This window comes from Lontra canadensis, unplaced genomic scaffold (assembly GCF_010015895.1).
Source record: "Lontra canadensis isolate GAN:19392208 unplaced genomic scaffold, GSC_riverotter_1.0 scaffold8, whole genome shotgun sequence".
Lineage (NCBI taxonomy): Eukaryota > Metazoa > Chordata > Mammalia > Carnivora > Mustelidae > Lontra > Lontra canadensis.
This window is the reverse complement of record NW_022631002.1, coordinates 36945148-36968438: the sequence shown is the minus strand read 5'-3', so window position 1 is coordinate 36968438 and position 23291 is coordinate 36945148. Positions and strand designations below refer to the sequence as shown.

General features: G+C 47.6%; 1 protein-coding gene across 1 annotated transcript; it reads right to left on the bottom strand.

The window, feature by feature from the left end:
- Nucleotides 1–2772: 2772 nt before the first annotated feature.
- Nucleotides 2773–11527, bottom strand: LOC116865922 (protein C19orf12 homolog). Its single transcript, XM_032854589.1, has 3 exons — nucleotides 11271–11527; nucleotides 6741–6910; nucleotides 2773–3017 (listed from the first exon to the last, which is right to left on the bottom strand). The coding sequence occupies exons 1-3, from the start codon at nucleotides 11306–11308 to the stop codon at nucleotides 2773–2775; spliced, it is 453 nt and encodes a 150-aa protein (XP_032710480.1). The 5' UTR covers nucleotides 11309–11527.
- Between the last annotated feature and the right edge of the window lie 11764 nt (nucleotides 11528–23291).

Sequence of the window (23291 nt, the reverse complement as noted above, 5' to 3'; positions counted from 1 at the left end):
TCACCCTCCCAGTGGAAGGCATCACCAGGTACGTCCTCAGGCGCCCCGTGGTTACGCGCCTGCGCTCTGTGAGGTGGCTGCCTCTTTCTGCCAGTTCTGGTATTGAACATTTTTTTTTTAATTTTTACCAATTAATTGTTATGTAACACAAGCTTCCTGGATATTATCCTGGCATTTTCTCAGTTGCAAATGAGAATGAGTACTGTCCTTCCCTTAAAATTTACACAAATTAAAGAACAGTCACCATCTCCATAGTCTAGAGAAACACTTTTCAGCTTCCCTTTCCCTGTGTGGTATAGAAAAATCCTGGCATTTCTTAGTTGTCATATGTTGATTGTTCAGAATTAGAGACATTCAGGTTTATACGCAAAAAAGGCTGCAGGAGATGTGGCTGATGCCTTATTAAAACCTCAGGAAGACCCCAGCTCTCTTTCCCAGGGAATTTCATAAAAGGTCTCCTTGGGGAGCACATGCTGGCCCTGCAGGTGACCCAGGAAGGCAGGGAGGGAAAACAGAGAGGATGCCCCTACTTGCCCTCCAGAAGGCACCTTATAATAAGTAATGGGAGGAGATCACTTCCTTCCAAACCCGATAGCCTCTGCCCCGCATTGCAACACACCTCAGTCATGTTTATTTCCAAGCCCAACATCTCAAAAATCAGAAATAAAAAAGTTCATGTTAACACTCATAGAATAGATGGTTTCTTTTTATAATTACTGGGTCCCCCCACCAAGGCTTCCTCCTCAGCTGCCTCCTTGCCCTGCTGGCAGCCCACTGCTGTTTCCTGCCTATCTTGCTGCCATCGCCCAGCCAACCACAGGGGGCCAACCCACAGCCAGCCCTCTGCTCAAGCCGGGGCCACCTCACCCTCTGCTGGGAACTAGCAATGAGGGTCTGGGGGGCTTTCAACTCCACCTGGGAAGATGGCCACCAACAGGTGAGCCCAGCCTTATCACACCCACTAGCAAAGAAAAACTAATCAAACCAAGATGTCTGTAATCACCCATCAAATCAATAATGTTCAAGACATTATCATCCTGGGGTGACTGGGTGGCTCAGTTGGTTAATCATTTGCCTTCAGCTTAGTTCATGATCTGAGTCCCACATTAGGCTCTGCTTCTCCCGCTGCCCCTCCCCCCAACTCACACTCACTCTTTCTTGCTCTCTCTCTCGCAGAAATAAATAAAATCTGTAACAAAAACATAGAAGACACTATCATCCCATTTCTTGATGAGGATGCGGTGAGATGTGTACCCCCAAACCCTGGCAAGGAGAACAAGTTATCAATAGTGACAACCTTGAATGAATTTTGACAGAATTTAACAAGCTTAAAAATAAAAAATATTAAAATTAAATTAAATATTAAATTTTAATTAAATAATTAAATATTAATTTAATTTAAATATTAAATTAAAAATAAAAAATATTACATACTTTTTAATCCAGCAATTTCACCTTGAGGCATCGATCCCAAAGACTATTACAGACTACAGCACAAGCAGAATGTTAACACAACACTGTTCATCGCAGCAATGAAAACCACACCAGGGATAGGGCTAAATACAACAGAATATTATACATCCAGGAAACACAGTTACAAGGAATTTAAACTACATCACAAATGTTATTAAATGTTAATTGGTGAAAGCATTCAAACAGGTCTAAACAGGGAGAATGTATATATGCCGGAAAGACGCATACATAGCATTAAAAGGTTTGTATGAAACATACCAAATGTGTAAGAGTGATTTTCTGGGTGGTAAAATTTGTCATGTTGTCACTATCCTTTTCTGGATAGATTGTTCTAAACTTTCACCAATAAACATTATTGACAAATAAAAGGAAATGAATGGTTTTCAAAGACTACGTAAAAACTGAGTTAAGGAATGCCCAAGAAATCGGTACAGGGGCTGCCTCTGGGGAGGGCCTGGGGCAGAGTTCATGCCAGAGGAAGCCTTGATTTCCATTTGTACCATCTGGAGTCTTCAAAGTACCAGGCTGGTATCACCTATTCGAAATTTTTTTAAAAATGAAGATTTTTGCCAAGGAAACACAGAAGTAAGAATACTAAAACCACAGAAGCCAAGAGGCGAGCCTGAGGGGAAAGCCCGGAAAGTGCTCTTACCTCCTAGGGGAGATAAGACTTGAGGTCCAGCCTGTCCTCTCAGGCCCAGCGCCCATCACAGTCACCCCAGGACCCAGCTAGTCCACACTGACTTCGCTCAGCAAGATCTGCTCCGTCTGACCCGAAACTGCCCAGAAGTTGGGTCAGGGTTTTTCCCAGGAATGAAGGCAGGGTGGCCAGGGGAGGGACTTCAGCTGACATAGGGGCTAGAACTCTGACTAGGACCCCGTGTCCCCTGGGTCTGGGACAGCTGGGCCCAATACATGAGCAATGAATGGGTGAGGCTTTCCCCAACCCCACATTCACCTCTATGAGTTAGGAGAACCATCTACCATGGGGGTTTTTTGTTTTGTTTTGTTTCATTTTGCTTTTTTTTTAAAGCTTTTATTTATTTATTGGACAGAGAGAGATCACAAGTAGGCAGAGAGGCAGGCAGAGAGAGAGGGAGAAGCAGGCTCCCTGCTGAGCAGAGAGCCCGATGCGGGGCTCCATCCCAAGACCCTGAGATCATGACCTGAGTCGAAGGCAGAGGCTTTAACCCACTGAGCCACCCAGGTGCCCCCAAGGAGAAGCGTCTAAATGGCCCACCATCCTATGGGTCAAAGAATCATCTAAGTGACCTCCACTTCCCAGGAGGAGGTCTGTAGTCAATGTGCAAGGCCTTTGAGGAACTCTTTCACCATGGCCAGAAGCTGCTGCTTCAGAGCTTTGCTGCTCATGACCAGCATGGTCAGCTCCATAGTGTCCATCCAGCACAGGTGCCCGAGGATGGCCATGACTTCATTATAGAGCTTTTGCTGCTCACTGGGCGGCAGCTCCATTATGACCTCAGGAATCGGCTTGAACTGTCCTCTTTTCATCCATGCACTATAGAGTCCCCCGACAGCCCCCCCTAGAAAACAAGGAAGGTTCAGTTAGTTGGTCCTTATTCATAAATGGTGGCCTCAGACCCTTGCTGGGAGCACGTCCACCGCCGTGACGAGTGAGCACATGCACACACGGGTGGGAACAGGCTCGGCTTCGTGTCCGCTCCACCCCAGGGTGTAGGCGGCAAGGGTTTCTGGGGTCCTCAGTCCATTTGGCTCAGATAACTGACACCCATACGTGCCCTTCCCTAAGCTCTATACTCACAGATGCAGCACAAAGTATCTCCCACTGCACAGCTCTGAGAACTGAAATCTTCTCTAGGGTCCACAGGTTTCCTGCTTCCCACAAAACTCTCATCTTAAAGGACAGAGCTGAGAAGCCAGTGCATTTGCAAGGAGAATCATCTCAGTGGTGAGGCTGAGTTTTCTCCATAATATGCTCTTTGCCCTGAGCTTTGGAGGTTTCCAGTGAAATCCCGGGGTTAAAGGACCTGGGGACAGAGAAGGGAACCTTTCCTCGGGAAGCAACTGCTTTTCATGCCAGCCCTCAAGAGCTATATGATGATAACTGTCGAATATAACTCATTCAACTATTTCTCTTCCTCTGACCCCAAAAGGGCAAAACCATTATTTTTAAAGGTAAATATTTATGATCAAATTTCAGATGCACGATGTTGGGACTTGAAGCCCTTATGTCAATGGAAAGTTCTATCTGATCAGGTGGGGGCAGGTCTGCTAAGGAAGGCGCCCTGGGGCAGGGGTCTCAAACTCAGGCACCCTCAGAGGGCAGGCAGGTAGCTTGGAGAAGTGAAGAGGACTGAGTGAGCCTGTGGGTGATGAAGAATGGGGTTGTGTCTAAGGGGCGGGGGCTACCCCTCGCCAGCCCACTGCTACCACACGGAATCCCACATGTGTATCCTGGAAAAGCTTCCATGATTATTAAATATCAGTCATCAGATATTAATAGATGCAGCCCAACTGGACTTAGTGACTCTCTCTGAAAGAGCAGAGCATGGAAAGGGGAGACACTGACTCCACAGTGGACAAACCAGCAAACACCACCTTAACCAGGTGATAAGGTGGACACAGTCAGGGAGGCTGTGGGTGTCACATGTCCCTGAAATGGCGCTATGAGACAGACACTCCACTGCTGTCTGCGGTATAGGGGACTCCTCATCAGTACCCAGGCCACGAACGCACCAAAGTCTGAGTCACTGTCACAGAGCTGAGGAGATGAAGTAAGGAGACATGAGGATTAAATACTCTGTGATCCCTTGAGCTGGATTCTGGGACAGGAAAAGATCGTAATGCAAAAACGGGCAAAGTACAAAGAAAGTCTAGAGACCAGTTAGTAGGGACGCGTCAGTGTTGGTTTCTTACTTTTCACAAGTGCACCGTGGTGGTAATGTTACGGGAACTGGGTGAGGGATATGTGGGCGTTCTCTGCACGGTCTCACCAACTTGTCTCTAATTCTACAACTATTGCAGAATTAGAGGTTTATCTGAGAGAATACAGCCCAGGCCAGAGAGAACCCGGTAGTGGGCTGGACCCAGCCAACAAGCAGTAAAAGCTGCTCCCTCTCAGGAAGCCAAGGGTGGAGGCTTCTGGAGGCACACAGATCCCCTGGGGCTGAGCCCAGGCCAGCATCAGGCCCAGGAGACTGAGTGCTGCCCCTGGTCACCCTTCCCTTCTGCTCCAAAAGAAGGGAGGATTCAGGGAGGGGAAATCAGTCATTTACAAGTTTTACTGAACTTCTCCCCACAACATCTGTGAAGTGCTTAGCGCCGACGAGAGATGCACTCATCTGCACTAAACCTTTATGAGAACGTCAATATTTGATTTAGAGGAGCACTTCATTCAAAAAATTGCCAGGAATATCAACCAGCAAATTACTAACTCTTTGGACAAGAGAAAATTCCTTGGTTTTCTGGGTAAAATGATGCTCCACCCACGACTAGTGGCTTCAAGGAGCAAATCCCCGGGTTCCCCTGGCAGATATCCTGTTCTCTACCAGCTCTGACAGAATCTAAATAAGATATGTGCTCCCACAATGGCATCTGGGAACAGCTGTAGGATAAACGATCCCATCAAGCCCTCCCCTGAGCACATTAGATGGAGGGACAGGGACAGAGATAAAGAATATCACTGAGGGGGTGCCTGGGTGGCTCAGTGGGTTAAGCCGCTGCCTTCGGCTCAGGTCATGATCTCAGAATCCTGGGATCGAGCCCCGCATCGGGCTCTCTGCTCAGCAGGGAGCCTGCTTCCTCCTCTCTCTCTCTGCCTGCCTCTCTGCCTGCTTGTGATTTCTCTGTCAAATAAATAAATAAAATCTTTAAAAAAAAAAAAAAGAATATCACTGAGGAAGGAGGCCGTGGCCACGTTTCCTCCCCCACTAGCTGCTCCTTGGATGGTGAGAAGCTGCAGTCACGACTCCCTAATACACAGGTGGGAAAGGGAAATGTACAGGTGGAAGGTCTGGGGTCACCCACACACTGATTTACTCCCCAGTGTGAGCTCTGCATCATGAAATGTCCTTGAATGCCAATCCTGCCACAGAAAGGCAGAACAGGGCAGGAAGCCATGCCGGGAGCCGGAAACAGAAGCCAACCTGGGCAGACAGGCAGTCACCTCCCCAGCCTGTGTTCATGGTAGGACTGCAGGCAGTGCTGTGAGCTCTCCCACGTCCCCAGCACAGGCTGCCCTGCACAGAGCAGGCATTCAGTGATGTATCTGCTGTGCCCAATGCAGCAGACCATGCCTTTGTCACTCTCCTGTGCTGCAGGGTCCATCTGAGGCACCTCGCGGGAAGTGTATTCCAGCCCCTCCTCACGTCAGACCCACACAGCAGCCCGCTCTCTGAGGCCACCCTGGCCCATGGTTCAGAACACACCAGAATCCTTCCTACTCCTAAGACATAGAAAGCAACCCCATCCTAGCTCCAAGAAATGATGGGAAAACCAGCCAAACCTTCATTCATAACCAAAAACTGTCTCTCAAGTTGAAGCGGGTGGCAAAAGCGGTGGACAGGGATGACCATCCTGGGATAGTTTGTTGCTTTTTCTGAATTAGACTGTTGGCTTCAGAATGGGGTGATCTCCTTGAATGAGCTCATTTAACATGGCCAGACAGCATCTGCTCCTAAGAGGTGCTCAGTAAATCCCAGCTTCCTCCGTGGTTCCCTTCTGTAGTGACACTTAATGGAGACAGGGAAAAGACACCATCCAAGGGACCCAGGACACCCTGATATCTTCAGAGGGCTAGGACATATCCCTGAGGGGAGAGGCACCCTCCAGGTTTGCATGACACACATGCCATTTGAAAGAATGCCCAGCATTTCCGCGACCATCACTCTCAGAAGCTGTGTCTTCAATAGGATGAATTAAGGCCACAAAGATCATGTCACAGAAGCAACCTCAACTCGACAAACATCTCCCACAGGACAGAGACTTCTATATGGTCTCTGTGGTTTCTTTCTTTCTCTCTCTCTCTTTTCTTTTTTAAGATTTTATTTATTATTTGACAGAGAGAGACACAGGGAGGGAGGGAACACAAGCAGGGTGGTGGGAGAGGGATAAGCAGGCTTCCTGCTGAGCAGAGAGCCGAGGTGGGGCTGGATCCCAGGATCATGACCTGAGCCGAAGGCAGATGCTTAACAACTGAGCCACCCAGGCGCACTGTCTTTGTGGTTTCAAGGACTTTTTCACAACACTCCCTAGGCTGGCTGCCCCTTCAGGACGCTTACACGTACCAACAGCTAGTCCGAGTGGGCCCCCGACCAGACCACAGATGAAGGCCACACCTCCTGTGATCAGGGCGCTCCTCACAGAGTACCTGACAGCCAGCTTTATCTTCTTATTCTTAGAGATGCAGCACAGCAGCTTCATGACGTCTTCCACCTTGAGGAGTTTCTTGGTGAGCCTCAAAGGAAGCATTTCAAAGGAAAACTTTTAATGAGTATCAGAGTATTTGCTCCCAAATGTCACTCTTGCTAGAGTTTGGAGGACAGCCTCATGCAGAGAACAGGAGCTCTGCTGTATGCGGAACTGACAGCACCCAGCCATGTGATGGGTTCCTTGTCACAGAGGAAGTCAGGGAGCCGCTAGTTAATAAGCACACAGAACCCGCAGAATGCATGAGAGGTCTTCCTTGCCCTCTGCGTAACTTCTGATTTATGACAGATTACGGTACAGGCCCAGCCACAAACTGCATCTGTTCTTCACAAGTGAGGCAAATGTGCCCTCTTGCGCGTCTGCTGCCTTCCTGCCAGCTCAGGCACCACCAGTGCACAGAGCCTGGCAGAGGGCAGAACATCCCAGCCTCGAGTCCTCCGTCATGTGACAGGGCAGCGGAGCTCATGCCAAGCCCGAGAAGGGGAAAGTACTGGGCTCCATGACCACCCCAGCCTGTGCCCACACCTACCCCATGACCCTGAGCCAAGCATCAGATTCCTCACCTGTAAAGGGAGATAAGCCACCTACAAGCTGGCTTCTGGAAAGGTTGAGGGGAATGGATGCAAAGTACCTGTTGTGAGTCTGGAACACGCGGCCCTGAGACCTGATGGCTCTAAATGAATGTTCTGTTACTGATACACACCACTGGCTTTTCTATAAGCCCATCCAGTTCTGCATGGGGGATAGTAAAGGCAGGGACAGGACGGCCCTAAGGATGACCAGTAAGATGGAACAACCAGAGAATAAAATAAACCAAAGTAGTTGAGGGGTTGGCATATGTTTGGATAGACAGACAGGTGGACCTTTGGAATAATGACCTTAGAACAATACTTGTGGGGCGCCTGGGTGGCTCAGTGGGTTAAGCCGCTGCCTTCGGCTCAGGTCATGATCTCGGGGTCCTGGGATCGAGTCCCGCATCGGGCTCTCTGCTCAGCGGGGAGCCTGCTTCCTCCTCTCTCTCTCTCTATCTGCCTCTCCGTCTACTTGTGATCTGTGTCTGTCAAATAAAAATAAATAAAAATCTAAAAAAAAAAAAAAAAAAAAGAACAATACTTGTGGTCAGGAAACTGTTGGCCACACTGATGGGAAACTGGCAGGCATGCAGGACCAGGACAGGGTGGGCTCTGCCCCAGGGTCAGTGGGAATAGAAAGCCACAACGCTGACAGGACACCTGAAGTAAAATCGAAGTGATCATGGATAGGCTGTTGCTTCTCCTCGTGGCTTCAACTGGACCCAAGGCTGGAAGGCAATTCCTTTCCTTCACTCCCCTTTTCATGCAAGGAGTCCCTAAAGGAACTTCGGAAAGTTTGGGGCAGACCCTGTTACTCAAAAACTCTTGGTTACCACTCCTTTTGACCCAAGAAAAATCCAGAACCAGACACTCATGTAGAATCATCCCCTCAATCCTGGGAGAGAATTTTCAGCCCCTACAATAATTTTTTGGGTCTGCTGGATCACCACAGTCGGGGTTCAGAACTTCTCTGCCATCCCAGGAGAGATAAGTTAGTGTCCTGGGCTCTGGCCCCTGCCATGTTCTGAATCAGTGATTCTCCACAAATGCACCCCACATTGGACAGCAAGACTGTAAGAGACCATGACCTAGATATCTGACATTGACTACTTAGTCCTTGAGCTCAGAAAGTGCAAATAACCATCTCCTAAAAGTGTCTGTTTGACCAAGTGGGGTGTAGAGACAATGGAGGAGCAGGCCTGCAGGGGTACTCAAGGGACTGGAGGAGAAGTCAAGAGTCCCTGCGCCCGCTCTGGCACCATGTGTCCTGGACCTGCCAGCACACCTCCGAGCTTCCTGTCCCTTTGCTCACTACTACAACCCCTTGTAGACAGAGTCCATGCCGCCTCCTCCACCCTGGAAGACAGCCCACGTGAGGGTCATGACTTGTCCACACACGAAGGTCACAATAATAAAATAGCCTTATAACAGCAAAGGGACTGCACATGGCAGAAGTCACTGAGAAATGAGGGGATGGAAGCTGTGACTTGATTTGCCCAGTACCCATGGTTCTGTAAAGCTATGCAAATGAGTTTTATTTCAAATATTGATAATCAAGGGAATGAATATCATGGTAAAACCTTTCAAAAAGCTAACCATCCTCCTGTAAAAGAGCTAATCATATAGTTTATATCCAGGTTATATCCATCTTTCTATTTGTCATTATGCTGGGAAAAAGGGAGATGGAGTTCGGACCTGGGAAGGCAGTGAGCTTCTGGTTTCCAGGTGGGTGAAGACCCCAGGAATGGTCTGCAAGGTTGGCTTCCTGGCAAGGGCACTCTGTCCAAACACCACTCCTAAAACAGGGTTTCTGCACATTAATGGACCTGCACTCCAGAAACACTTTCTGCACAGCAAGAAAATGCATGGATAGGAGGCAGGAAACAGCCACTTCACACTCTGTTGTCCATCTAAAAACCTGGCTTCCCACCTGCTCTGAATGACTTCATACAAACCCACAAGGCTAATAAGGCATCATCGTGCAAAGACTACTTACTCCCAACCTCCACCAGCCCAAGGCAAGAGCCCAGGGATCTGCAGACCTGGAGGGCCGGCAGGTGTCCTGGTGTGTGGGAGGGCACGAGAGGATGTGGCTCACCTCTGGCTGGGTTCAACAGCTTCACACCACAGTAAGACGTGGCACTGTGGCTGCCTCAATGCAAGACAGAGCTGGTTTAATTTCCATGTGAGAATCATTTTAGACTTCAGAGCATCAACAGACTCTTGTGGAAAAAGGTTTGTCACCCCATCTCCTGAGTCCTTAATGGAAAGCCACCTCCTGACTTCTCGGGGATTGCCAGATTGAGGAAGGAAGCCAGTCCTGCTTCCCCTCCCACTCCAAGCTTGCATTTGTCTGTGAGCAACAAGGAAGCCAGGAAGGAGGGAGGAGGGAGGAATAGTACATTGATGGGGACCGAGCTCAAAGTGTGGGAATGGAGTCTCCCCTCCCCATATTACACCTATTTCAGAATCATATTTGTCCACAACACAGGCTCTGGTCACAGAAAGCCCATCTGCCAGCCACAGGGAAGGCAAATGCCAACTTGAAGCCCTGATTTCTTGCAAGCACCAGGCTGCTCTGCTGATGACAGCAAGGTTCTGGGGAAGAGGGAAATGAACCCATCCCTGGGACTGCAGCCTGGCTTTTTGAGATGGACCAGATTGTGAGAAAGCAGGGAGAGGAAGGCTTCAGAGCTAACAGAGACCCCCATGCACTGTGTTAAAAAAAAAAAAAAATTAGAAAAGCAGAGCCTCTTAAGGAATCAGAGTGATCTTGCTCACCTGCCATCCTCAGTACTTTCTACTTCTCTGTTGGAATTTATGAAACTCCTCTGCGTGGCCTGGCTCTTGCAAGCCTTGTGTCCCCACCTCTGTAGGCCGTGCTGCAAAGGTCCCATGTGGACCCCACCAGCACTGTCAGATTAGCCCCCAGACTTTTTAATGACTGAAGTATTGCCAGTATTTAAAAATAAGATTTCACATCCATCTGATTCCTGACTTCTCTCGAAAAATCAAAAGAGCAAGTCCCCTGGACCATCTTCGTAGGCACAGAGGCCTAAGCTGAGAAGGTCCTGCCTTCTGTCTGCCACAGGCCCTGGCAGGGTGACCTTACCGGACTAGGGACCCATAAGTAGGTCATCTGCAACCTCTCAAAGTCCCCCTGCTTCCTCTTTTAAAGGCTAAAGAAGCCACCATTTCCCACCATAGAAATTGTCCCCTCTAAGATCCCTGACATCCACTCCTGATCATCTCTGAACTTTCCCTGCAGGGCGAGGCCAGGGGTGCTGACTCACCGAGTATCCTTCTAGGACTCTGTCCCGCAGTTCTAAAACCTGCCGCCCCACCCACGCACCTGGGACGCAGAGGAGGGTGACGCGCACCCCGGGTTACTGAGGAAGGCACGGACAGGCGGGTAACTGGGGAGCTCAGACACGCACCGGAGTCCCGGGCCCTGGGTCCGGCTGCTTGGGTTGTAACCCCAGCTGGGCTGCTTCTGCTTACTTCTGGTGTGAGGTCACCCTCTCCGTGCCTCGGTGTCTTCACGTGGCAAATGAATACCTTAGCGACGTGGACTCGGCTCCCCAGCCCGCAGACCCCCAGTTACCGCGCCTCAGCGCCCCGCCTCACCAGAGCCATGGGGGCACCGAGCCATTCACCTGCTGGGACGTGGCCCTGGACGCCAGAGAGACCTGAGCCCCATCTTCCCAGGCCCCCGCCCCGCCCAGGGTCTCCTGTCCGCGGGGCCGCCCAGCGCGGAGGATCTGCCCCGCTGCCTTCAGCTTCGCCCGCGCGGGAGGCCTTCAAGTCATCACTCACCACCCGGCCCCCTCGGCCTTAGCCGGTGTCCCAGCCATCGCCGCCACCACCTCCGGTGACACCTTCACAGCCACCGCTGCCGCGTCCTGCTGCGTGGGCTTCCGCTGCCTGGCCCGCTCTCGCCTTGGCTGGGTCGGACCCCGAGAACTCCCGCGGAGCTTCTCCTCTAGGTCGGAGTCTAGGCCTGGCGCTGGAGTCTGGACGGAATCCCCGTGGCTCTCAGGCAGCGCTCCTGCACGTGCACCGCCAGCCCTCTACCGCAGGCTGTCCTCAGCTTCCCAGAGAGGCCTCTCTCCCTTTGCCCCTTTATTCAGGATCTCTGACTCTTAGGCCTGAGGAATCTCCTCCTTCCTTCAGTGGGCGTGGAAGACAGCCCAGCAACCTGGGGAAACCCCTGGGGCAAAGTTAATCTGTCCTGAAGGTATGGGCCAAATCCCATATAAACTGGCATAAAGTGCCTGCAACCAAGTGCCCCTGGGTCAGTGGTTTGAAAGGCTGTGTGCTAGCTTAACTCCTCGGGTTCCAAGGGAAGGGGGAGGTCCAGCTTCCAGGACAAAGCTGAGGTTGGGGAACCTCTTGGGAGGGGGCAGATGTGGGGATGAGGCAGGGAATATTTTAGAGTGTGGAGAAGATTCCCTCCACTCCCATCTCCACCCTGACACACACACGCACACACTAACACTCAAGGGCTGGCCTTGAACCATTTCAAATCTGAAAAAGGCTCTGGGGGCTTTCCATGGAGTGTCAGGGTCCAGACTCTAACCTGGGTCCAGCTGGCTCAAAGCTCTCGCTGTACCCAGCACTGAGCCTGGCTTTCCCGATGCTGTGCGCACCCAGAGGATGGGCCTCTTTCAACTGCCAGAGTCATTGTTTCGTTTTCTTCTTTTCCTTTTTTGGAAGAGAAAGTACTTTGAGAGTATATATGCCACACACACACACACACACACACACACACACACCATATATTTGTACATATATATACTACAGTATATGCATGCCTTAGTAAAGTGTTTTTTAAAGATATATATTTGCTGACTTAAAAAAAGCTGTACATATTTAATATATACAACTTGATGATGATGTGGGAAACAAAGGCAGGAGAAAAATTAGTAAATATCATTACTACCTACAGCCCAGGCAGGCAGAGTGACTTTCCTCTAGAAAATGTCAGCACTCCGCTAAGAGCAAAAAAAAAAGTCCTAGCTCAACCCCAGGACCCTGTAAGTCTACTTTAACATACAAAAATTCCTTGGGAAATTTCCTTTATCTCTACCCTCCAAGATATATGTTGTCAATCATCCCCCAAGCATATGGGCCCCCATAGCCATCTGAAGGGACTCATGACTGAGTTTTTACTAAATTGTAATAGATGACATTTCCTCACAATAGCTAGCCCCCTCAGGATCATGGAAACCTTGTTTCGATATTACTTGGAAGGCTTACACTAACTCCCTCCCAACTTGAAAGTATATAATGAGCCACTCCTCACCACCACTGTGCAGCTCTTCCTGCTCAGGAGTCCTGTCCCCATGCTTTAATAAAACCACCTTCTCAAGAATTCTTTCTTGGCCATTGGCTTCCAACCCTAATGTCTTGTCCTATGTCAATAAGTTTGGAGATAAGTATACACCTGTGTGACCATCAACACAATCTATACCATAATCATCTCCATCACTCCAGAAGTTTCTTCCTGCCCTCTTTATTATCATTATCACTTGTGGGTGTGTATGTGCGTGTGTGTGGGGGGGTAAGAACAATTAGCATAAGAGTTACCCTCTTTAATATGTGTTTAGTATACAACAGTATTAGCTATAGGCCATATGCTGTGTAGATAAGCACTTACTTATCTTCCAGAACTGGAACCAACAGTATAGGCTATAAGTCCTATGCTGTGTAGATAAGTATTTACTTATCTTCCAGAACTGGAACCAACAGTATTAGCTATAGCCATATGCTGTGTAGATAAGTACTTACTTATCTTTCAGAACTGGAACCAACAGTATTAGCTATAGGCAGTATGCTCTGTAAATAAGAACTTACTTATCTTCCGGAACTGGAACTTTGTACCCTTTAACTATCATCATTTTGTTACTTCCCTTTCCCTCCTGTCCTCATTGTAAGAAAGGGGCTCAAGTGTTAACAAGGGTTCCCTGGGCACAGTGACTCACCTCATCCATTTCCAAATAGGAGCTTTTGTTTGAGTTTAGGTGACAACCATCTCCAGCTCAGGCCTGGGGGAGATTTTCCCATTTCTCTGCAGGCAGCTCCTTCTGGAGGCTCATTAAAGAAGTGGGTTGGGCGCCTGGGTGGCTCAGTGGGTTAAGCCTCTGCCTTCGCCTCAGGTCATGATCTCAGGGTTATGGGATCGAGTCCCACATCAGGCTCTCTGCTCCTCAGGGGGCCTGCTTCCTCCTCTCTCTCTCTGCCTGCCTCTCTGCCTACTTGTGATCTCTGTCTGTCAAATAAATAAATAAAATCTTTAATAAAAAAAAAAAAAAGAAGTGGGTTGCTGACTCCCCCAGAGGTGGGAAGGGGAGCACTGATAGACAGGAAAGATGCTAGAAGGGAAAAAAACTGCAAAGTCAGGGCCCTCCAGAGAAGGTGAGCTGTAAGAAGTCCAGCAAACGTTGCACCTGTTGACAACCTGGGACCTTCATTCTGATATGAATGAAGTCATAAAATGGATGCAGACACCAAAGCCCATGGATGTAACACATGATACCACAGTGTCCTAGTGACAGCCAGGCCTCCTGCAGCCTGGTCCTCTGAATGACAGGTGCACAGTGGGGTCCCAATCATGGTGACTGTGCACTGACCCAGCATCCAGACAGTGCTCTCATGATGCTTACCGTCCTGAGGTCTGGCTAAGTGACCTCAGGAGTGTCATTCAGCTTCTCTATGCCTCGGTTTGCTCATTTGGGAAATGATGGCAACAATTGTGTCTTCCCATAGGGTTATTCTGAAGATTAAAGGAGGTAAAATATAGGGATCTAGATTATTTTTGTTTATATCATAGTGTGTGAAAATGAAAAACATCTCCAGAGTCCCAAAAGTGAGCCTCATGTCCAGAGAGGCAGGAAATCAGATCCCACCCCCACTGTCACAACCCACCATCCACAATCCACCATTTTGGGGGTCCAAGAATCCCCCAGCATGCGAGGCTGCATTCACAGAGCCAGTGGGATCTTGGGCCCATGCATTCACCAACACTAACTTAGCACCTTGAGCTTCCCAAGGTCCCTGGGCTCTTTCCTGGGCCTGCTGAGGGGAGGGAGGAGCAGCCCTAGGCCTAAGGGTCAGAGATCCTGAATCAAAGGCCAAAGGGAGACAAGGTCCCCAGGAAGCATCTGCAGGTTTGAGGAAGATTCGAGGTGAAATGTCCATCTAGAATGTGTGCAGGCTGGGGAAGAGGGCAGAGGCTGGATGCGAAGAGTGTAGTGTGGGGGCCATGGGGCCCTCTGAGGCCAGAGCCTGGTCCCCCCTCACCTTTTCCAGAGTTCCAGTCAGCAGCTCCTAACTTATATGGCTTTTTTCAGGATAATCCCACTCAGCCCCAGGGCTGGATAATGCCACACACGGGTCACACACACAGAAACCCCTGTGACCTCTTAATTAAGCATATGAGTAAGCTTGATGTCACTTTGAAAACTAAAATCTTACGGTCTATGTTCTTTTTACTTTAAATTACCTCTAAGAAGGCACCATAGTCTAGTGCTTAGGGGACCCAGGACTCTGGATCCAGACTTGTAGCCAGTCATTTGCCCCAAGGCAGCCAGAGAGCCAGGGTTTGGGGTCAGAAGAGGTTCCAGCCCCATATGGTGGGCCTAGGACACGCTTCCTTCCTTTGTCCCAGGGTGGAGGAGGTCTCCACAGCCCCCAGTCTTTTCCCCAGGATGCATGCCATTTTTTTGGTATGTGAAGTGTTCAGTGCAGTAGGAGGCATCTATCCGGGGATTCGTTAGTTTGCTAGGGCGCTATAACCAAGGACGACAATGTGGGGGGCCTAAAACAGGACTTTATTGTCTCTGTTGTGGAGATAAGTTCAACGAGCCCGCAGGCCCCAGCTCCCTCTGAAATCTGTGGAGGAGAATCATTCCTTGCTTCTTCCTAGCTTCTGGGAGTGGCCGGCAGTCCTTGGCTTTCAGCTGTGTCTCTGTATATGTCATCACTTGCCATCCCTCTGTGTGTCTGTGTCTGCACCCCAGGTTCCCTCTTCTTATAAGGACACCAGTCATACGGGATTGAATGCCCACCCTGCGGACCTCATCAGAACTCGATTACACCTGCAGACTCTATTGTCAAATAAGGTCACATTTACAAGTACCAGGGGTTAGGACTACAAATATCCATTTGAGGTGACACAATTCAATGCCAAACAACAGGAAGTCAACAAATGCCAGCCGTGATGATAAGCACATGAGTATGCACACGGTCCATGCTGGCACAAGGAAACTAGCAGGCTCAGCCCAGCCTTTTGTCAAAGTCGCTGTGCACAGAGGGACCCTTGGGACGCCTGCCTTTGGTCTTGGAGGAGCTGTGTTCTGCAAGGACTGTTGCCAGACAAGGGGCTTTGGGAGTGGTAATGAGCCTGTCCCGGCTTCATCATTGTTCTTCTGAATGTTTAAGTTTTTCTCTTCCTTGTTGTTTACATCCTTCAGATATTTGTAGATGGCTATCCTGCCCCTTGGTCATCACTTAGCGCCTGTCTGCATATTTGCCGTGGTGTGTTATTATTATTATTGTTGTTGTTCCTATGTCCTCCTTGCATGCTCACTTGGTCCCTCAGCCACCATCACTGCTGCCTGAATTTCCTGCAGGTTCCCAGCCCTGCAAGTGCTGAGTTACCGGGATGGAGCATCAGAAGTCAGTAGTCAGGTGACAAGGGACAGCTCACAGACCCTCTGGCTCCCTTCTCCTCTGTCATTTTTGTCAGTTTCCTTTACGAGCTAAGTAAAAAACAGCATGCTTACAGTGTGAATGCAGTTTCCAGACAAATCCCTTGCCCCTGCTTCCATCCAGACAGTCCCCAGTTTCCTCAGCTATGAAATGAGGATAAGAACCCTGAGATTGCTGTAAGGACGGATGAGAACAGAGTGGAAAGCGCCTTGTACACTACAAAGCAGGGAGAGTGATGGTACCAGCAATGCCTTCAAAGCATGAGTGGATCTCTGCAGAATATTCCAGGGGTCTGCTGCTCTAAAAGCTAGAGATTCCAAATTAGAATTTACAAAATGAACTCGATAGAACTGAGACTCACCTTAAAATCTGTTTGTTGAAAGAATAGAGAGGTGCCCTACTTCAAAATCTACTAAAATCAGATTTTAGTATTCCGAATCAGTGTGGAACTCAGAGCCGGATGGGCCCTTGGAGAGGAGCTGGAGATGCCCTGAGAGGGCTCTGGAAGGTTATGCTGCTATAAAAGACTTGAAAAAAAAAAAAAAAAAAAAACACCTTGTCTTCCATCTGAGATCTCACTGAAGAGTTCTCTGTAAGGGGAAGACTTATTTCCAGTCTGACAAGAATGATTTTTAATGGTTCAGTTGAACACGCAATTCTCACACAGGTATTTCTATAATTATCCGGTTTCAGTTAGAATACAGTTTCTGGAACAATGGGACTCTTATTGTATTCTCATATCTGTTATAATAGATGTTTTATTACAGAAAATGATGGTAGCATCACTATTATGATTCTGCAGTTTTTATTTCAAACTGCTCATAGGATGGAAATTCTCTTTCCCCAGTAGTTTTTGCTTTAATTCTGCTTTGGTTGTTTTTGTTTTCTGTATTAAACTTCGGTGTGTCCGGGATTTTGTTCCATGGCAGAATATGGGGTGTTTGTTTGTTTTTCTGTTTTTTTGCTCTGTACAGACTGTGGCTGAGTCCTCCTGGTGTGTGTTTGTTTCCGTGTTGTTGGCATGTGGTGCACAAAGTTTCTTTAACCTGCCAGCTGCATTGTTGTACACATGTGTGTGCTTCAGTCTGCTCAAGTTGCCATAGACTGGGGGCCTTAAACAACACTGATTCCCCATGGTTCAGGAGCCTGGAAGCCCAATGTCAAGGTGCTGGCAAGGCAGGATTCATTCAGAGACCTTCTGGCTCGAAGGCCTGCCATCCTGCGGTGGGCTTGTAGGACTCATCATTGTGTCTGTGGCGGGGAGGGAGGATCCAAGTCCCTGGTGTCTGTTCTGAGAACACGAATTCTATCACATCAGGCCCCACCTTAGGACCTTTTCGAACCTTAATTACCTCTTTATAGGCTCCATCCCCAAAGACGGTCACACTGGGTCTAGGGCCTCAACATGAATTTGGGGACACACAATTTAGTGGATAGCATTGAATTTGTTTTTTTATTGCTGAAGAAATACCCAGAGATCTTATATTGAATGAACCTGATATACAATATTTCAAGAAGGAGTAAATAGTGTTAGTGAAGATAGGATAGAGACCTTGAAACTTGGGGCATACTTCAATTAAGTAATATTGTATTTCGGAGGGTAGTCCACTGTGGGGAGAAGAGTGGAAGGGGGAGGGGGCAGGAGTCCCCGCCTTAATTCACTGGTCTCAGATCCCCAGCTGTTGGAAGCCCAGCCTGGATCTGGAAGCACATTCCTTAACTCCAACACAATGGTCTTAGCTGCCAGGAACTCACCACCTCCAGGAAGGCTCATGAATCTTGGACATCAAATCTAACTAAAGTTAGGCCCAGGGGACCTCTCCACAATGAAAAGGTTTAATGACCAAAAAAATTCCCAAATACCTGACAACACCCTCCCACACTATCAGACCAGCTCTGAGACCAGCCACAATTTCCACACGTCCCTGGTGAAACACACTCTCTGCTTAGAGCCCAGAACTGCTAGTGGGAGCACAGGCCTGAGCCCTTGGGAGAGCTGTGGCTCCCCAATCACAGTCTTTAACTAGACAGAGCTCAAATCTTCTAGGGGCTAGGTTCCCAGATGATTTCTGGGGCTCCCCAAGAAATAGAGAGAGAAAAGGACTCTCCATGGATAGTTACACTGTTAGTAACAGAAGCAGAACAAAACCCCAAATCTCTTGTCTTCCCAGCCTCTGTTCCCCCCCAGCACACTCTCTAGCAGGGAGGATGGAGGCCACTCTCTTGGGCGTGCTGGGAGGGATGGAGCAGGGAAGTTGAGGGGGGTAAAACACAGGCACACGTCATGAATATGGATACAAGCGGACAGGAGAATGTTCTGGGAATTCTCCATCATGAAAACAATCCCATATTTGGAGATTCTAGAAGCGAGACACCCAGGAATTCACAGAGCATTCCTTTGAGGTTCAGCAGTGTTAGGAGGTACCTGAGGTCTCACCTTCTCTTCCATATCCTTTCCCATCTCACAGCTGGCTGTCCATCCCCAAATATCAATTGTCTTGGGGGAGCACGTGCTTGATATCAGGATGGAAACCAGAGGGCACTGGGTCCTCTTGGCACACATCCCTTTCCTGCTGTGAGAACACGGTCTCACCCTATTACCATGGGTGTTTATCTGCTGGGGTAAATGATACCCCACTCTCCTCAGTGCTCAGGCCCTGATGATGGGGAGTTTGGGGTGAAGGTCTGGGAAGATAAATAGCTACCATCTCTGGCAGTTTCTGTGGGCCAGGAATTCCGTGATGCAGAGAGGGTGTCCAGCACCACCAGTAGCCATTTCTACCAGGGCCCCCTCCTCTGAACACGACCAAGCTTCTCACCCATACCGGGCCTCAAGCATTTGTTCCCCCTTCCTTGGTTGAAATTCCCACCCCAGGATTTTCTTTTTCAGTTGCCATCAGGCTTTGCTATAGTGGAGTCCAAGGTGGGGCTTGCCCATGTCGGTGGACAGCAGGGCCCGCAGAGTCCCACCCTGGTAATCAGAGTCCCATGCCTTGGTGGTGGCCCTGTCATAGCCTGGGATGCATGGAGAGTGATCTGAGGAGCCAAGGGATTTCTCTCAGGTAAGCTCCTCAAAGCATCCCCAGGAACCTCAAAGACTACAGCGCCCACACAATGGGAGCAAAGTAGCTCCCAATAAGGAAGCAGACAATCTGTGGAAGGCACAGGAAGGGACCTCAGCTCCTGTACTCGCATGGTCCAGGGTTGGGGGACCCCGCTTTGCTTCATCCTAAAAACAAAGGCCCTTGGGGCCATCTGCTCTGGGCCTGGGAAGGAGCTGCACTGGTTCCCACCTCATCAAAGCAAGCAAGACAAAGGGTCCAGCTGGGCCAGTGTGCACCTGACAAGCAATGAAGACCCAGTGGAACATTGTGTGTAGGATTTTAAAGGAATGTAACCTCACTCTCAAGGCCCCCCCCTTTTCAAATAATTTGCATGCCATTTCACTAAAAATGAATTGTGGATGAATTTTTATTTTATTTAGATGACATATATCCTTCCTCCCCTTTATTATTGAAAGATTTCAGCCTGGAGCAGGATGCACAGTGGGCAAAGGGATGGTCTTCTCCCAGCCAGATCACAGTTTTGGTTCTCTGAGCCAGACAGCCAACTCCTGCAGTCCACCTTGGCTGTGGGAATAAACTAGACCACCAATGCTCTCACTTTGTTCAACCTACTTTTCCTGCAGGGAAAGCTCCAGAATCTGTGTAGAAGCCTCAGGGGCAGCCATGTCCTGGGAGGGAGCTGGAGGCTGAGGAGCTTCTCTGAAGTGTATTTGCAATGTGAGAACACTGCCAAGGTTTGATGTTACAACTTCTAAAAAATATAACACTTTCTAAAGTTTCTTTTCTAAATTATATACCAGACCAAGGAAATGTCAATAGTTGGATCAAGAATCGAAACCAACATCACCTTATCTGTGATTATTGCTGCATGATGGGTTAATGCGAAACTTAGTGGCTTAAGACAACAATAAAGGGCTCATTCATCTCACAGTTTCTATGGCTCAATTATTTGGAAATGCCTTTCCTGGGCCGTTCCAGCTGGCGTTCTGTCATGAGGCTGCTGTCATTCGAAGGCTCGACTGGGGCTGGAGGAGGGGCTTCCCCCATGGCGCACTTACATGGCTGTTGGAGGCATCTGCTTCTCCACACGTAGGCCACTCCAGAGGGCTGCCTGAGAATCCTCATTGGATCCGATGATCCAAGACTCAGAGCAGAAGCCACATCTCTTTATGATCTAGCTTTGAAAGATTCACACCGTCACTTCCTCAACATCATGGTCATGCAGCCCAACATTTGGCAATACGGTAGCCTGCATTCCCATCACAAAGGTATGAATCCAGTATGTGAGGATCACTGAGAGCTCTCTTGGACACTGGTCTCCACAAGTGATTATCATTAATATGATTTTGCAGGGGTGTTTGGAGGCTCTGGAAAATAGTACTACATAGCTAAATCCACCATTCTTTATATTTTTTATTCAAATTCAGTTAATTAACGTAGTGTGTATTATTAGTTACAGAGATAGAGTTCAGTGATTCATCAGTTGTATATAACACCTGGTGCTCCTTACATTACATGCCCTCCTTAATGCCTGGTGCCAAGTTATCCCATCCCCTCATGCACCTCACCTCCAGCAACCCTGTTTGTTTCCTACAATTAAGGGTCTTTTATGATTTGTCTTCTTTTATGATTTTATCTTTTATTTTTCCCCTCCCTTCCTCTATGGTCCTCTATTTTGTTTCTTAATTCTCACATATGGGTGAAATTATATGATAATGGTTTTCTTCTGATTACTTATGTTGCTTGGCATAATACTCTTTTTTTTTTTTTTTTTAGGAAGTGTTGGGTTTACTTTATTTTTTTAACTTTATTATTTCAGTGTTCCAAGATTCATTGTTTATGCATCACACCCAGTGCTCCATGCAATACATGCTCTCCTTAATACCAAACACCAGGCTCACCAAACCCCCCCACCACCATCCCCTCCAAAAACCTCAGTTTGTTTCTCAGAGTACACAGTCTCTCATGGTTCATCTCCCCCTCTGATTTCCCCCAACTCCCTTCTCCTCTCCTTCTCATGATGTCCTCCATGTTATTCCTTATGCTCCACAAGTAAGTGAAACCATGTGATAATTGAATCTCTTTGCTTGACTTATTTCACTCAGCATAATCTCCTCCAGTCCCATTCATAATCCATAATACTCTTTAGTTCCACCCAGGTCATTACAAATGGCAAGATTTTTATTTTTGATGACTGAGTAATATTTGATTATATATATCACATCTTATATATCCATTCATCTGTCAGTGGACATCTGTGCTCTTTCCATAGTTTGGCTATTGTGGACATTGCTGCTATTAACATTGGGGTGCAGTTGCCCCTTCCCATCACTACATTTGTTATCTTTGGGGTAAATATTTGGTAGTGCAAGGGCTGGGTTGTAGGGTAGCTCTATTTTTAACTTTTTGAGGAACCTCCATGCTCTTTTCCAGAGTGGCTGTAGTAGCCTGCATTCCCATCAACAGTAGGAGAAACTTCCACTTCTCTGCGTTCTCACCAACATTTGTTGTTTCCTTTCTTAATTTTGGCCATTCTAACTGGTGTAAGGTGGTATTTCATTGTGGCTTTGAATGGCATTTCCTTGATGGCAAGTGATGTTGAGCATATTTTCATGTGTCTGTTGGCCACTTGTATGTCTTCCTTGGAGAAGTGTCTGTTCATGTCTTTTGCCCATTTCTTGACTGGATTATTTGTTCTTTCCGTGTTGAGTTTGATAAGTTCTTTATAGATTTTGGATACTAGACCTTTATCTGATATGTCATTTGCAAATATCTTCTCCCATTCTGTCCCTTGTCTTTTGGTTTTGTTGACTTTCCTTTGCTATGCAAATCTTTTTATCTTGATGAAGTCCCAATAGTTCATTTTTGCCTTTGTTTCCCTTGCCTTTAGAGACATGTATAGCAAGAAGTCACTGAGGCCAAGATCAGAGAGGTTGCTGCCTGTGTTCTCCTCTAGGATTTTGATAATTCCTATCTCACATTTAGCTCTTTCATCCATTTTTAGTTTATCTTTGTGTAGGGTATAAGAGAATTGTCCAGTTTCATTCTTCTACCTGTAGCTGTCCAATTTTCCCGCCACCATTTATCGAAGATATTTTTTTCAATTGGATAATCCTTCCTGCTTTGTCGAGATTGGTTGCCATAGAGTTCAGGGTCCATTTCTGGGCTCTTTATTCTGTTCCTTTGATCTATGTGTTTGTTTTTGTGCCAGTACCATGCTGTCTTGATGATTACAGCTTTGTATCCTTACACCTTTTATAGCCTAAACTCAGGCTTTGTGATTCCCCCAGATTTGGTTTTCTTTTTCAACATTCCTCTGGCTATTCAGGTTCCACAGAAATTTTAAGATCAGTTTGTTCCAGCTTTGTGAAAAATGTCGATGGTATTTTGATAGGGATTGCACTGAATATGTAGATTGCTTTGGGTAGCATAGACATTTTAACAATATTTATTCTTCTAATCCATAAGCATCAAATGTTTTTCCATATCTTTGTGTATTCCTCAATTTCTTTCATAAGTTTTCTGTAGTTTTTACAGTACACATCCTTTACCTATTTGGTTGGGTTTACTCCTAGGGATCTTAATGGGTTTTGGTGCAATTGTAAATGGGATCAATTCATTTCTCTTTCTTCAGTCACATTGTTAGTGTATAGAAATGCAACTGATTTCTGTGCCTTGATTTTGTATCATGCCACATTGCTGAATTGCTGATGAGTTCTAACAATTTTAGACTGGGGTCTTTTGGGTTTTGCTCATAGAGAATTATGACATCTGTGAAGAGTGAGTGTTTGATTTCTTCTCTACCAATTTGAATGCATTTTATTTCTTCTTGGTGTCTGATTGCTGATGCTAAGACTTCTAGTACCATGTTGAACAGCCGTGGTGACAATGGGCATCCCTGTCGAAAAGCTCTCAAATTTTCCCCATTGAGAATGATATTCACTGTGGGCTTTTCATAGATGGCTTTTATAGAATACCCTCTATTCCTACCCTATGGAGAGTTTTCAACAAGAATGCTGTATTTTGCCAAATGATTTTTTCCACATCAATCAAGAGCATC

Bases quoted from the DNA above. Each gene is read 5' to 3' on its own strand.
- LOC116865922 (XM_032854589.1), bottom strand. From the start codon at position 11,308: ATGGCTGGGACACCGGCTAAGGCCGAGGGGGCCGGGTG. The intron at 6,911-11,270 runs GTGAGTGATGAC...GCTTCCTTTGAG, and splicing joins AAGGCCGAGGGGGCCGGGTG to GCTCACCAAGAAACTCCTCA. The intron at 3,018-6,740 runs GTACGTGTAAGC...CTTGTTTTCTAG, and splicing joins CCCACTCGGACTAGCTGTTG to GGGGGGCTGTCGGGGGACTC.